This window comes from Bufo bufo, chromosome 5 (assembly GCF_905171765.1).
Source record: "Bufo bufo chromosome 5, aBufBuf1.1, whole genome shotgun sequence".
NCBI classification, from domain to species: Eukaryota; Metazoa; Chordata; class Amphibia; order Anura; family Bufonidae; genus Bufo; species Bufo bufo.
This window is the reverse complement of record NC_053393.1, coordinates 178077484-178090474: the sequence shown is the minus strand read 5'-3', so window position 1 is coordinate 178090474 and position 12991 is coordinate 178077484. Positions and strand designations below refer to the sequence as shown.

The following is a 12991-nucleotide window of genomic DNA, read 5'->3' as shown; positions in this document are numbered from 1 at the left end:
CTGAATACGTATAAAGCAAAGTTTAAATGCAGAAAAGTACCAGTACCTGATCTAGTCTGATTTTGGCAGATGCCAGCTGTATGACCATAAGATCAGACTGCAGGAGACTTAACTATTACAATGTACAGTACAGTGATATTGCTAATACACACAGGATCTTCTCCTTACCTGTTCTTGTGCATTGCTCTGCAGACACTTCCTCACAGTCAACAGAAGAGTACAGAGGAGAGAACTCCTCCAGTCTCTGTGTCTGCAGCGTGAGGAGGGAGAGAAGATCCTGTGCACAGCATTTACCTTCTCAGTGCCTGGAGAAGAGAAAACCCTGCAGCTGCTCAGTACCTGAGGCAGAGGCTCCAGACCTAAGTCTGTGCTGCTGATTGTAGAAGGGTTAAACTGTGCTGAAGAATCCAGTGGGAGGGGAAGACACAGTGCAGACAGCTCAGCCAGCAGATCGGACAGTGCAGGGGACGTGGCTTGTCACTCCAACCAGCACAGCCTTTACAGTGATGTTTGGTACCTGCTCCTGCTCCCTCAGGCTTGTGCACGAAACGTCATCAGAGCAGGGAGAAGATGACATCACAGGTCATGTGAAGCTCGGCTACCTAGGAGAACAGGGCCACTGGAGATGAAGTAGGCGAATTGAAAGCCTTACATTTGTTTATTTAGAAACATGCAAAAAACCAAAAAAATATTAGGACAACCCCTTTAAAACACATTATTAATAAGTGGCTGGCTTTCTGGAAGCAACCCTTTTTATGTAGTTTTCTACCTCCTGTAGTGCTCTGTGGAAACCGAAGCTTGACCATTCAAAATTACAAGGACTATCTCTGCAATTAGACCATAAGGGTTACCAAGGTATTGTGTGCCCCAAACAACTGATATGTAAAAAGGTTTCCTACCTAGAAATTGACACTGATGTAGAACATGTGGTCTTCTCATGTCGAGCCTGTCCTCTGGTGGGCAGGAAACCAGAACCAGTCCACATACCATTCTACCTAATAGAACATGGGAAGATCTAGCTATTGATCTGTTTGATATTCAGTCTGGACACCACCTTCTAGAAGTTGTGGATTATTATTGCGAATACAAGAAAATAATTCTCACTAAGGCCCCTTTCACATGATCGATATGGATTGTGTCAGGATGCGTTCAATGAAACTAGCACCATTTCACAAGCAAGTTCAGTTTTGTCTGCATTTGTGTTCAGTTTTTCATCTTTTTTTCCCTGCACGGGTACAATTCGTTTTTTATGTGCGTGAAAAAAAAACCTGAAGATTTACAAACATTATCTCCTAGTAAACATCAGTGAAAAACGCATTGCATCCAGATTACATCTGAATGCAATGCATTTTTCACTGAAGCCCCATTCACTTCTATGGGGCCAGGGCTGTGTGAAAAATGCAGAATACAGAACATGCTGCGTATTTCACACAACGCAGAAATGATGCATGAAAAAAACTCATGTGCACAGACCATTGAAAGTAATGAGTCAGGATTCAGTGCAGGTGCTGTGCGTTCATTTCACGCATTGCACCCCTGCAGAAACCTAAGTGAACTTCATCAACTGTTAATGAGATCTCATGATTTGCCAAAGCTGATTGTAAGTGATAATGGCTCCCAGTTTACAAATGCCATTGTATACTGTCATACAACCCCTTGTTGGCCACAAGCTAATGGGGAAGTGGAGCGACAGAACCAAAGCTATTGAAAGCTTTACAAGTTGCTAATTTAGATAGATGAGACTGAAAAAGGAACTAGCGTTTTCTTTTTGCTCATCAACTCCTTATACTACAACAGTGGTAAGTCCCACAAGCTATTGTGGTTCTAGCTCCTACTGGACTTAGGCCTATGGCCTCATGCACACGACCATTCCGTTTTTTGCAGTCAGCAAATTGCGGATCCGCAAAACACGGAAGCCGCCCGCGTGCCTTACGCAACTTGCGGAACAGAACAGGTGTCCCATTGTAGAAATGCCTATTCTTGTCCGCAAAACGGAGTGCTGTCCGCATCTTTTGCTTCACCATTGAAGTGAATGGTTCTTCACCCGAGCCGCAAAAACTGCGGCTCGGATGCGGATCAGAACGGTCATGTGCATGAGGCCTATGTCACACAATAGTGTTTGGTCAGTGACAGAGTCAAAACCAAGTGCAGGTCAGAAACGCAGAACAGGAGCAAATCATTCCATTATACCATGTCTCTCTGTAGGCTCCACTTTTGGTTTTGGCTCCTTATCAGTGATGGAAATCACTCACAAAAACTCTGACGTGTGAATTAGGCCTCAGAAATTTTAAAGAAGTTGATCAAGAAAGAAAGATTTGTGATAAATAATATGTGAGCCATCAATACCTTTGTCTGAATAGTGTCGTCAAGCAAGACGATAAAAGCATGTTTTCAAAAAGGTTGGAATAACAAACTGTCTCCTTACTTTACGCCTTGACCCTATGTGCTAAAGGTTTGATGGCAGAAAAATTGTGTGGAGTTCTTCTTTTGTAAAGAAATTTGTTCATACATCTGTACACCCGCTATTGCTGCTTCTTTCTTTTTTTGCTCCATTTTCTAGACATTTTTTAGAAACCTGCTAAATTGGAAAATAAATCAAGTATCCTGAAATCTGCATCTGATAACATTTGTCTGTACATTGTACCCCAAAATTTGTTGTGTGGTCATCATTTAGGCTGGGTGCATCAGTTGTGTCTGGCCAGTTGTTTTTTATGGAGCAGGACACAACTTATAGATGTGTACGTAGACCATGTCCGGTATAGCGTTTTTCTGTCCAGCTCTATTTGACATCTAGCATCATCAAGTGATGCGTCGGATGTATATGAACGATCACATAGAAAACTATGGGATCCGCTCTGGCTTGAGTTTCCCTCAGCTGTTTTCTGCACCACATCAGAGAGAAACTGAGCCAGATCACTGGCCATATGTGAAGAGGGCCTTAAGCTACGATGGACATCAGACTTGATTACTACAACTAGGCTGAGATGGAGATAGGCTGAATGTGGTGAAATATGATCCAGTACAAGATGGATCAAAGAAAAGTTCAGGTCACCTCTTGCTTCACCCAAACAGCTAGGTGCTCGGAAAACCTGGACTGGAGAAGGTGAACATGCAAGATCAAGCGATCCAGCACTCAAGCTTCTTAATAAAGTCCACAGGCTTTATTGAAGAGATAAAATGACACCATGTAGCACAACAACACATATCTGGACTATGCATTTTGAACCTTGCGGTTTCTTAAACATAGCCGCCAAGATCATGAAACTCATAGCCCAGACATGCTGTGTTGTGCTACACGGTGTCATTTTAGCTGTTCAATAAAGCCTGTGGATTTTATCAAGAAGCTTGAAGGCTTTATCTTGAAAGTACAAGATGGATCTACCTGCTATAAAATCTCTTAAGAGGTTTCTGATATAGGATTCTACTCCCCAGCTTTTCTTCACAGACACTCTAGCTTACTTTTGTCTTCGGATGTTGTACAAATGGTTCTGCTTTACATAAATCCATAATCCCACATGGTATACGATGACTATAGAAGTCTACAGGCTGCTGATCTTATTCATTGAGACGCTAAAGATGAGAAATCAGATTTTTATTGCTTTTTCTGAGAGTTTTAACATCGTGGCTTTTAGGGCCACTTCATGTAGGTCTGCCATCACCAGCACTCGAATCAGCTGCTCCATGATGGCAACAGGACTTAAATCGGCCTTTCTCTGTACCCTCCATAGGTTCAACACTTGGAAAATTTTCTCTGGAAACTGCAGAGATCTATAAAACATTGCACACAGTGTTATTGTGTTACGCTACACATTGCTATACTTTCCTACAAATAGCACTGTCATTTCCCCATCAGTATTATTTTGCAACCACTTAGCAAAAACATCCCAGTTGATTCTTCTCATGGACAGCTATCACGAGCACAATTATAATAGTTCATACTTCTAGGAGACAGTTTTATGGTAGCTATAGCCATCAAGTATTCAAGCAGAAATAACGTCAAAATATACAGTGTATGTTGGGCTAAGAAGGAGCATCTAAGAAAAGCATCTAAGCATACAATGCTACATTGTTTATTAATTCATACAAAAAAAATCCTACATTTAGTATGATACAATTAAAGGGGTTGTCTCACTTCAGCAAATGGCATTTATCATGTAGGTAAAGTTACTAGAAGGCAATTAATAATGTATTGTTATTGGCCATATTGCTTCCTTTCCTGGCTGGATTCATTTTCCCATCACATTATACACTGCTGGTTTCCATGGTTATGACCACCCTGAAATTCATCAGTGGTGGTTGTGGTTGCACACTATAAGAAAAAGCACTAGCCCATGTGTAATCCCATGGTCCCGACCACCAGAGAGGCCAGCACTTTTTCCTGCAGTGTGCAAGCACGACCACCCGTGATTGATTGCAGGGTGGTCGTAACCATAGAGCAAGCAGTCTATAATGTGATGGAAAAATGAATCAAGCCAACAAAGGAGACAATATGGAGAATCACAATACATTAGTAAGTGCCTTTTATTAACTTTCTCTACATGATAAATACCATTTGCTGAAGTGAGTCAAATCCTATCTTATACCTCTTGCTGCTCCTGGAACAGCTGCATCTACCAGTACAGTAAACTATGTGCACAGTATTTGTCAAGGTAGGAGTTCATGGGTATGGCGATACATATACAGTGGATATAAAAAGCCTACACACCCCTGTTAAAATGTCAGATTTCTGTGATGTAAAACAAAGATAAATCACTTCAGAATTTTTTCCACCTTTTAATGTGACCTATAAACTGTACCACTCAATTGAAAAACAACCTGAAATCTTTTAGGTAGAGGAAAGAAAAAATATAAAAATAAAATAATATTGTTGCATAAGTGTGCACACCCTTAAACTGATACTTTGTTGAAGCACCTTTTGATTTTATTACAGCACTCAGTCTTTTTAGGTATGAGTCTATCAGCATGGCACATTTTGACTTGGCAAGATTTGCCCACTCTTCTTTGCAAAAACACTCCAAATCTGTCAGATTGCGAGGGCATCTCCTGTGCACAGCCCTCTTCAGATCACCCCACAGATTTTCAATCGGATTCAGGTCTGGGCCATTCCAAAACTTTAATCTTCTTCTGGTGAAGCCATTCCTTTGTTGATTTGGATGTATGCTTTGGGTCGTTGTCATGCTGAAAGATGAAGGTTTTGTGCCAATATTGACTGGTATTTGGAACTGTTCATAATTCCCTCTAGCTTAACTAAGGCCCCGTTTCCAGCTGAAGAAAAAAAGCCCCTTGGCATGATGCTTCCACCACCATGCTTCACTGTGGGTATGGTGTTCTTTTGGTGATGTGCAGTGTTGTTTTGGGGCCAAACATATCTTTTGGAATTATGGCCAAAAAGTTCAACCTTGGTTTCATCAGACCATAACAGCTTTTCCCACATGCTTTTGGGAGACTTCAGATGTGTTTTTGCAAAATGTAGCCTGGCTTGGATGTTTTTCTTCGTAAGAAAAGGCTTTCGTCTTGCCACTCTACCCCATAGCCCAGACATATGAAGAATACGGAAGATTGTTGTCACATGTACCACACAGCCAGTACTTGCCAAATATTCCTGCAGCTCCTTTAATGTTGCTGTAGGCCTCTTGGTAGCCTCCCAGACCAGTTTTCTTCTTGTCTTTTCAGCAATTTTGGAGGGATGTCCAGTTCTTGGTAATGTCACTGTTGTGCCATATTTTCTCCACTTGATGATGACTGTCTTCACTGTGCTCCATGGTATATCTAATGCCTTGGAAATTCTTTTGTACCCTTCTCCTGACTGATACCTTTTAACAATGAGATCCCTCTGATGCTTTGGAAGCTCTCTATGGACCATGGCTTTTGCTGTGGGATGCGACTAAGAAAATTTCAGGAAAGACCAACTAGAGCAGCTGAACTTTATTTGGGGTTAATCAGAGGCACTTTAAATGATGGCAGGTGTATGCTGACTCCTATTTAATGTGATTTTTGAATGTGATTGCTTAATTCTGAACACAGCTACATCCCCAGTTATAAGAGGGTGTGAACACTTATGCAACCACATTATTTGAGGGGGTTTTTTTGTTTTCTTCCCTCCACCTAAAAGATTTCAGTATGTTTTTCAATTGAGTAATACAGTTTATAGGTCACATTAAAGTTGGAAAAAGTTCTGAAATGATTTATCTTTGTCTAATTTTTATTTTTTTTACAGAAACCTGACAGGGGTGTGTAGACTTTTTATATTCACTGTAAATGCAAACACTTGATAGACACAATCAATGCGCCTACTATAAGCTAACAAGTAACGTCACCATATGGTGCACATGGATTATGCTGCCATACTGTACTCATAGATGTCACTATATAGTAACAACTCTCCCACACAGTATATATAAAAAATGCCAAATAAAATGCTAAGTAACATGGCTATATAACTACACCCAGGGTATCTTGATAACATTATTATTATTTATTATTAAAGCGCCATTCATTCCATAGCGCTGTACATGTGATAAGCGGTGCACATACATAATACAGACAATTGCACTAATCATAAACAAGACAAGTTACAAACTGGTACAAAAGGAGAGAGGGCCCTGCCCGTGAGGGCTTACAATCTACATGGTATGGGAGAAGGACACAGTAGGTGCGAGTTAAGTTGGTCATGGCGGTATAGAGGCAGCAGGGTCACTGGTTGTAGGCTTGTCTGAAGAGGTGGGTTTTCAGGTTTCTTTTGAAGGATTCCAGTGTAGGTGAGAGTCTGATATGTTGGGGTAGCGAGTTCCAGAGTATGGGGGATGCACGGGAGAAATCTTGGAGTCGATTGTGGGAAGAGGCGATAAGAGGAGAGGAGAGAAGGAGGTCTTGTGAGGATCGGAGAGTGCGTGTGGGGATGTATCGGGAAAGTAGCTCCGAGATGTAGGGAGGGGACAGGTTATGGACGGCCTTGTATGTATTTGTTAGTACTTTGAAGTGAATTCGCTGGGCAATGGGGAGCCAGTAAAGGGATTGGCAGAGGGGAGAGGCAGAGGAGTAATAGGGTGAGAGGTGGATTAGTCGGGCAGAAGAGTTGAGGATAGATTGGAGGGGTGCGAGAGTGCTAGATGGAAGGCCACAGAGGAGAATGTTGCAGTAGTCTAGGCGGGAGATAATGAGGGCATGTACAAGAATTTTCGCAGAGTCAAAGTTAAGGAAAGCACGGATGCGGGAGATGTTTTTGAGTTGGAGGCGGCAGGTGGTGGAAAGAGCTTGGATTTGCGGTCGGAAGGAAAGTGCAGAATCAAAGGTCACTCCAAGGCAGCGGACTTTGTTGACCGGGGAGAGTGTGCAGCCATTGATCATGATAGATAGGTCTGCTGAGGGGGTTGAACAAGATGGGGGAAAGATTATAAATTCTGTCTTATCCATGTTAAGTTTTAGAAAGCGAGAGGCGAAGAAGGATGATATAGAAGATAGACATTGTGGGATTCGTGATAGTAAGGTGGTGATGTCTGGACCAGAGAGGTAGATTTGTGTGTCGTCAGAGTAGGAGTGATACTGAAAGCCATGGGACTCTATGAGCTGTCCCAGGCCAAAAGTGTAGATAGAGAAGAGCAGGGGTCCTAGGACAGAGCCTTGCGGGACACCAACAGAGAGGGAATGAGACGAGGAGGTGGTGCGAGAGTGGGAGACGCTAAACGTCATTAGAATACCCCATTTATAGTGCCAGCTGTTATATTAGCAACCCGTGCCCGCCACCATTCCACTCTCCCAGGCAGGCCCAGGTGCTGCTCCACTCATATTTTTTCTTCTCCTGCCCCATTGGCCCAAATTTGCCCGTCTTCCTCGCAGAAGGCCACGCTTATGGAGTGACCTGCTTATTCTTCATTGCAGGCCACAGTCTGCTTCCTGCCAACAAGGCCCCGGCCCGTGCACCTCCCAGCTCTTAAAAGGTCAGCTCTGCCTGACCTGACATGCTCTTGTCCTCCATAATGATTCTCCGCTGCCTGACCTTTGTATTGACCCTTCGCTGACTGCACCGACCTCAGACTCACCTTGGCCTGTCCCTGACTGTGGTTTTGCCTGATTCCTCGCACACTGGTGTCTCTGACCTCTGTGGGCCAGCTGTCAATTATACAGAGACTACTCCAGTAGGTAGTGGCCTGGTGGCTCCCCTGCAGTGAAGTTCAGATCCCTATTTAGGGGTTAAAGGATGAATACCAAATCTGTTGGTTGACACAGTGGTTCCCCAACCACTGCTCATAACACCAGCCGAGTGCTTCCTTTCATTCAAATTCTCTGCCCCAAACAATCTTTACTACTAAATTAGTACAGCCCTGGTGGTCTAGGATAATGAAGTGGTTAGTGTCACTTTCATTTTGTGTGCTCATTAATTTTATTTAAAAAATTATTATCGTGGTCAGAACTCTCTCAGAACAATACTACCTGTATACTCCCAACTGGTCTGAATTAGGGATTTAAATAATTTCATAGTAATTTCCTTTCTTACCGGTTTTTCACTATAACTTTAATGTCTTCGTCATTAAGCTGAAGTTTATTGCAGAAAAATGCAAAATCTTCTATGAGCACATTACGAGAGACTAATTTGAAGATCTTCTGCATGATTCTGTCTAGAAGAAATAATTAAACAATTAATAGTTTTCCTTAAATTGCTGCACAAAAAGTCATTTGATTGAAATTTGTGAACATGCTCTACATTATAGGTTCATCCAGTTGTGATCACTTGTCAGTTTGTCATTGATTTGCTAATTTGCCTATTTACACCTGGAGTGATTCACTAAAAATGTTAGTAAAAATTGTTGATGAAAACCTCCAAAAATAGTAGAAGGTCTAGCATTCCAAAAATGAAAACTGCCAAGTTTAATTCCGATCTGGAAACCATGTTAAAAAAAAAAACAACTCTTTATCGTACATTTAACTTAGCATGTCACAGATTGGTTAGGGAAGGTAAGGGATTGATGCCACATTGACCTGAGACATGGCGGGAGGAAGATCCTCTGGGTGATAAGGTGACATCATTGTTCAAAACTCTAGAGCTTTGCTTTCAGGAATGATATGAGAAACTCTGAATTCTTCAGTAACATACTGTACCTTCTGCCAGGTAAGCTGCCTGTAAATAACGCCCAATGGGATACAGTTCTTTTCCTTCACACACAAGACAAGGAGGTTTCACCATGGGATTGCCATCAATGCTGATCTCTTTTAGATTCTTCATACGATAGATGTCACCAGGCAATGATGTCAGCTTGTTACCTAAACAGATTATTATAGTATAGGCTAAACCGTACATAGAACCGTACAATAGAGAAAATGAATCCCTATACTCTATGTGCTGTTTCCATGTGTGGTTTTGGATCCACTTATAGTATGCTGTTCTTTAGTCATGTATAGATGAAGAATGTGATAGGGTGTCCCTGTATTCATAAAGTAGCAATTTAAAACCTATAGACCTTATAAATCTTATTCTTAATGGGTCGTCAATGAGTTCCATTCTTCCAAAAGTAGCTGAACGCAAAGTATGGTATCATCAGGTTCTCCTAGACCAGTGCGCTTGACCTCAATATTTCTCTTTGAGGCAAAAAGCCATGGCTGATGATGAATGTAGGAATTACATCCATGTCAAAAGTTGCTGCAATTTTAACGCAATCAAAAGTCATCTAGAGTCCTAGCCTTTACATTGGATGTGAGCTAATGTCTTTTACCTTGGTAGTAACATCCCTAAGTTTATATCAGCAAGTATGATGAATAAACACTATAGATATAATGTATAGCATGCTATATGATTTCTGATAATAACAACCCACAATATAGTTCCTCCCCTGTGTATAGAAAAGTCATCACTCTAACTAACACTGGCCACACATAACAGTATGGTTACAGTCTGATAAGTAGTTCAATAATAATTGGGATGCCCCAGATTTACATACCATTTAGGTTGATGTACTGGAGTCCTTCTATGGCAGAAAAAGATGCAGGGAGACAGGAGAGCTGGTTATTGCAAACTGTAATATTGACAAGATGGTTCATTCTTCCAATGCTTTCTGGAATAGTTCTTATGGCATTGTCAGAAATATCCAGGTTCTTGAGATTATGCATTGTACATAACTCTTCTGGTAGTTCTGTAATCTGGATAGAAGCACAAGCCATGTCAAATTAATATAGTATATAGTTATTCTGCATATACAATACATTGGGAAAGTCTTCAGACCTTATGCTAAAATAAAAAAAATCTAGTTTTCCCCATCTGCACTCAATACCCCATAATAAGAAAGTGAAAACAGAGTTTTAGACATTTTTGCTAAGTATTCAGACCCTTTGCTATGACACTTGAAATTTAGCTGTGGGGGCCTCCCATTTTTCTTGATCATGTTTCTGGAGAAGGGTACAAAAAATTTCTGCTGCACTGAAAATTCCCAAGAGTATTTAATTCTTAAATGGAAAACATTTGAAACTACTGGCTACACCACCAAACTAAGTAATTGGGGGAGAAGGGACTTGGTAAGAGAGATGACCAAGAACCTAATGGCCTTGGGCGTAGCTATAGCCATAGCACTTGCTATAGGGCCCAAAAGTTGGGGGGGGGGGGGGGGGGGGGCTATCATTTGCAAGAACATTGTACCTTTTTGTGGAGTATAACAATATGGTGGCTTTTTCTCTTATGTAGGTTTTCTGATATATGGTGCTTATTATACATACCATTAATTATTGCTACTGGTGTTTTAATTTGCTTACACTAGGTGGTGGGAGCCCTATCTTATTTTGCCATGGGGCCCTATGAATCATAATTACACCCCTACCAATGACCACCCTGTCTGAGCTCCAGAAATCCTGTGTGTACATGGGAGAAATTTCAAGAAGGTCAACCATCAATGCAGCATTCCACTAATCTGGGCTTTATGGCATATTGCCCAGAAAGAAGTCTCTCCTCAATAAAAGACCAGGAAAGGCCATCTGGAGTTTGCAAAAAAATTACCCAAAAGACTATTAGAGACTTAGAGAAATAGGATTCTCTGGTCTGATAAAACCAAGAGTTAACTTTGCTCATCACTTGCCCAATACCATCCCTACAGTGATGGAAGGCGGTGGCTGCTATCCCTCTGTTCGTCTCTCCTCTGCGATCCTCGCTAAGCGCTGCTGTTTGTACCTTTGCTCCTTACGCATGCGGTCTAGAGAGACTGGGACTCTGACTTCATTTTGTTATTGGTTTACTTTTTCTTGTACTTGTAGTTCTTTTCTCCTCCGCTGTATATTAATTCATCAGACGCGTTTCGAAACTCACACTTGTTTTCTTCCTCAGTGATGTAAAGAAAGCGAGGGACACAGGCATTGCTTATATTGGGTGTTATTGGCTTTCCCAAAATCTGAACTGGATCCTCCTAAGATAGTGTGGATCCTGCATATATATATTGGACCGTGATCACCTATTCACATTCTGCGTTATTTGTATCTAGTATATATGTATGCTATTTGTTCAATAATTTGGTGTCATCTAAACATCTTTCAGAGGCTACATATAAATAGTCTACATAAAATGAAAATAAGTACTAAAATACATAAATGAGAAAAAAAATAAAAATAATAATATCGTAATCACCACATTATATCAAATTATTCTAATACAATTAGGTAATATTCAAATAGAATCAATAATGTCACCAGACAAATATTGTACATATATAATTCAATAAAAATATGAATGTAAATATAAAAATACAATAAAGTAAATACAAATTGATATAGGGGTAAAGATGAAACTAGAAGATAGAAGACGTAAGTTGTTCTAAGACGTTTTGGGTCAGTGGGAGGACACAGGACATGTCAATGCATTGTTTATCTACCTGCCAGTTACCCTTTTATGTAAAACCGAATATCTCCAGCTCTGAATTGAGTCCCGAAGGTGCCAGTGATCCAAATTCATAGATCATTTTCGACCCATACCCTGACATTTTTTAGATAAAATCTCCTCCTCTCCAGTCTCTTTTAACTGTTTGTATTGCTGCATATTTCCAAACTGTCGGATTACTTGCATGATAAATCTTAAAGTGTTGAGATAAAGTATGTTTCTCGTATCCTTTTCTAATATTGTTTATATGTTCTGACACTCTTATTTTGAATACCCTGCTTGTTGGCCTATGTATTGTTTTGCGCATAGGCACTATAGGACATAGATCACTGCCTCACTACTGCACGATAGTGTTTTATTAATCTCCCATTGAAATGTATTTGTTTTTTATTTTACCTTCGTTGTTTTCCTATTGTACTGTGTAGTTTTGCAGTTACTACAAACCCCAGATCTGTAGAATCCTTTTAAATCTGACCATGGTGTAAAAATGGATCTTTCTCTAGGTCTCTTTATTGTAGGGGCTATTCGTAGCCCCAAATTTGGGGCTTTAGTATGGACTATGGGAGGTTTACTGGGGAGAAATGTTGCCAAATATTTGTCCCATTGTGCCAGATGCCAATATTTATTTATAATGGTTGTTATTTTCCTATATTTTGTATTGAATGGTAATATAATTTTCGCAGTTTCCTCTATTTTTTCCGCATTCTTGTCTTTTGTTTGAAGAAAGGTATTAATATCTAATTGTCTCACCTTATTTAATGATTCATCTAATAATTCTGGTGAGTATCGTTTTTCTAAAAATTGAGTTTTTGGTATTTGTGCTTCCTTTTCAAATTGATCATTTCGTGTGCAATTTCTTTTGAGGCGGTGAAACTGGTAAGTGGCAACTACTGTTCAAAATTAAACTGTTCCTTGCTACTTCTTTTTGATAAGTACTACATATGAATTTTGATTCTCTAATTTCAATGTTAAGATCAGGAATTGTATAGATTGTGTACTTACATTAGCTGTAAATTTTATGTTTAACCACCTCCCGTCTGCCCATTGACTATAAACGTCCAGGAGGTGGATCTCTATTTCTGAAAGCACGTTTTAAAACGTCCTGCAGCTTTCCCCCCTGTGCTCTGCCCCTGTACATAGAAA

General features: G+C 40.5%; 1 protein-coding gene across 1 annotated transcript in view; it reads right to left on the bottom strand.

The window, feature by feature from the left end:
• Nucleotides 1-3584: 3584 nt before the first annotated feature.
• Nucleotides 3585-12991, bottom strand: part of LOC121002458 (leucine-rich repeat and death domain-containing protein 1-like) — a 39598-nt gene continuing 30191 nt past the window's right edge. The window contains exons 3-6 of the mRNA XM_040433913.1: nt 9933-10131; nt 9097-9258; nt 8495-8615; nt 3585-3768 (exon numbers count right to left, since the gene is read on the bottom strand). Of these exons, the coding sequence (XP_040289847.1) occupies nt 3585-3768; nt 8495-8615; nt 9097-9258; nt 9933-10131 (666 nt within the window). The remainder of the gene's footprint in view (nt 3769-8494; nt 8616-9096; nt 9259-9932; nt 10132-12991) is intronic.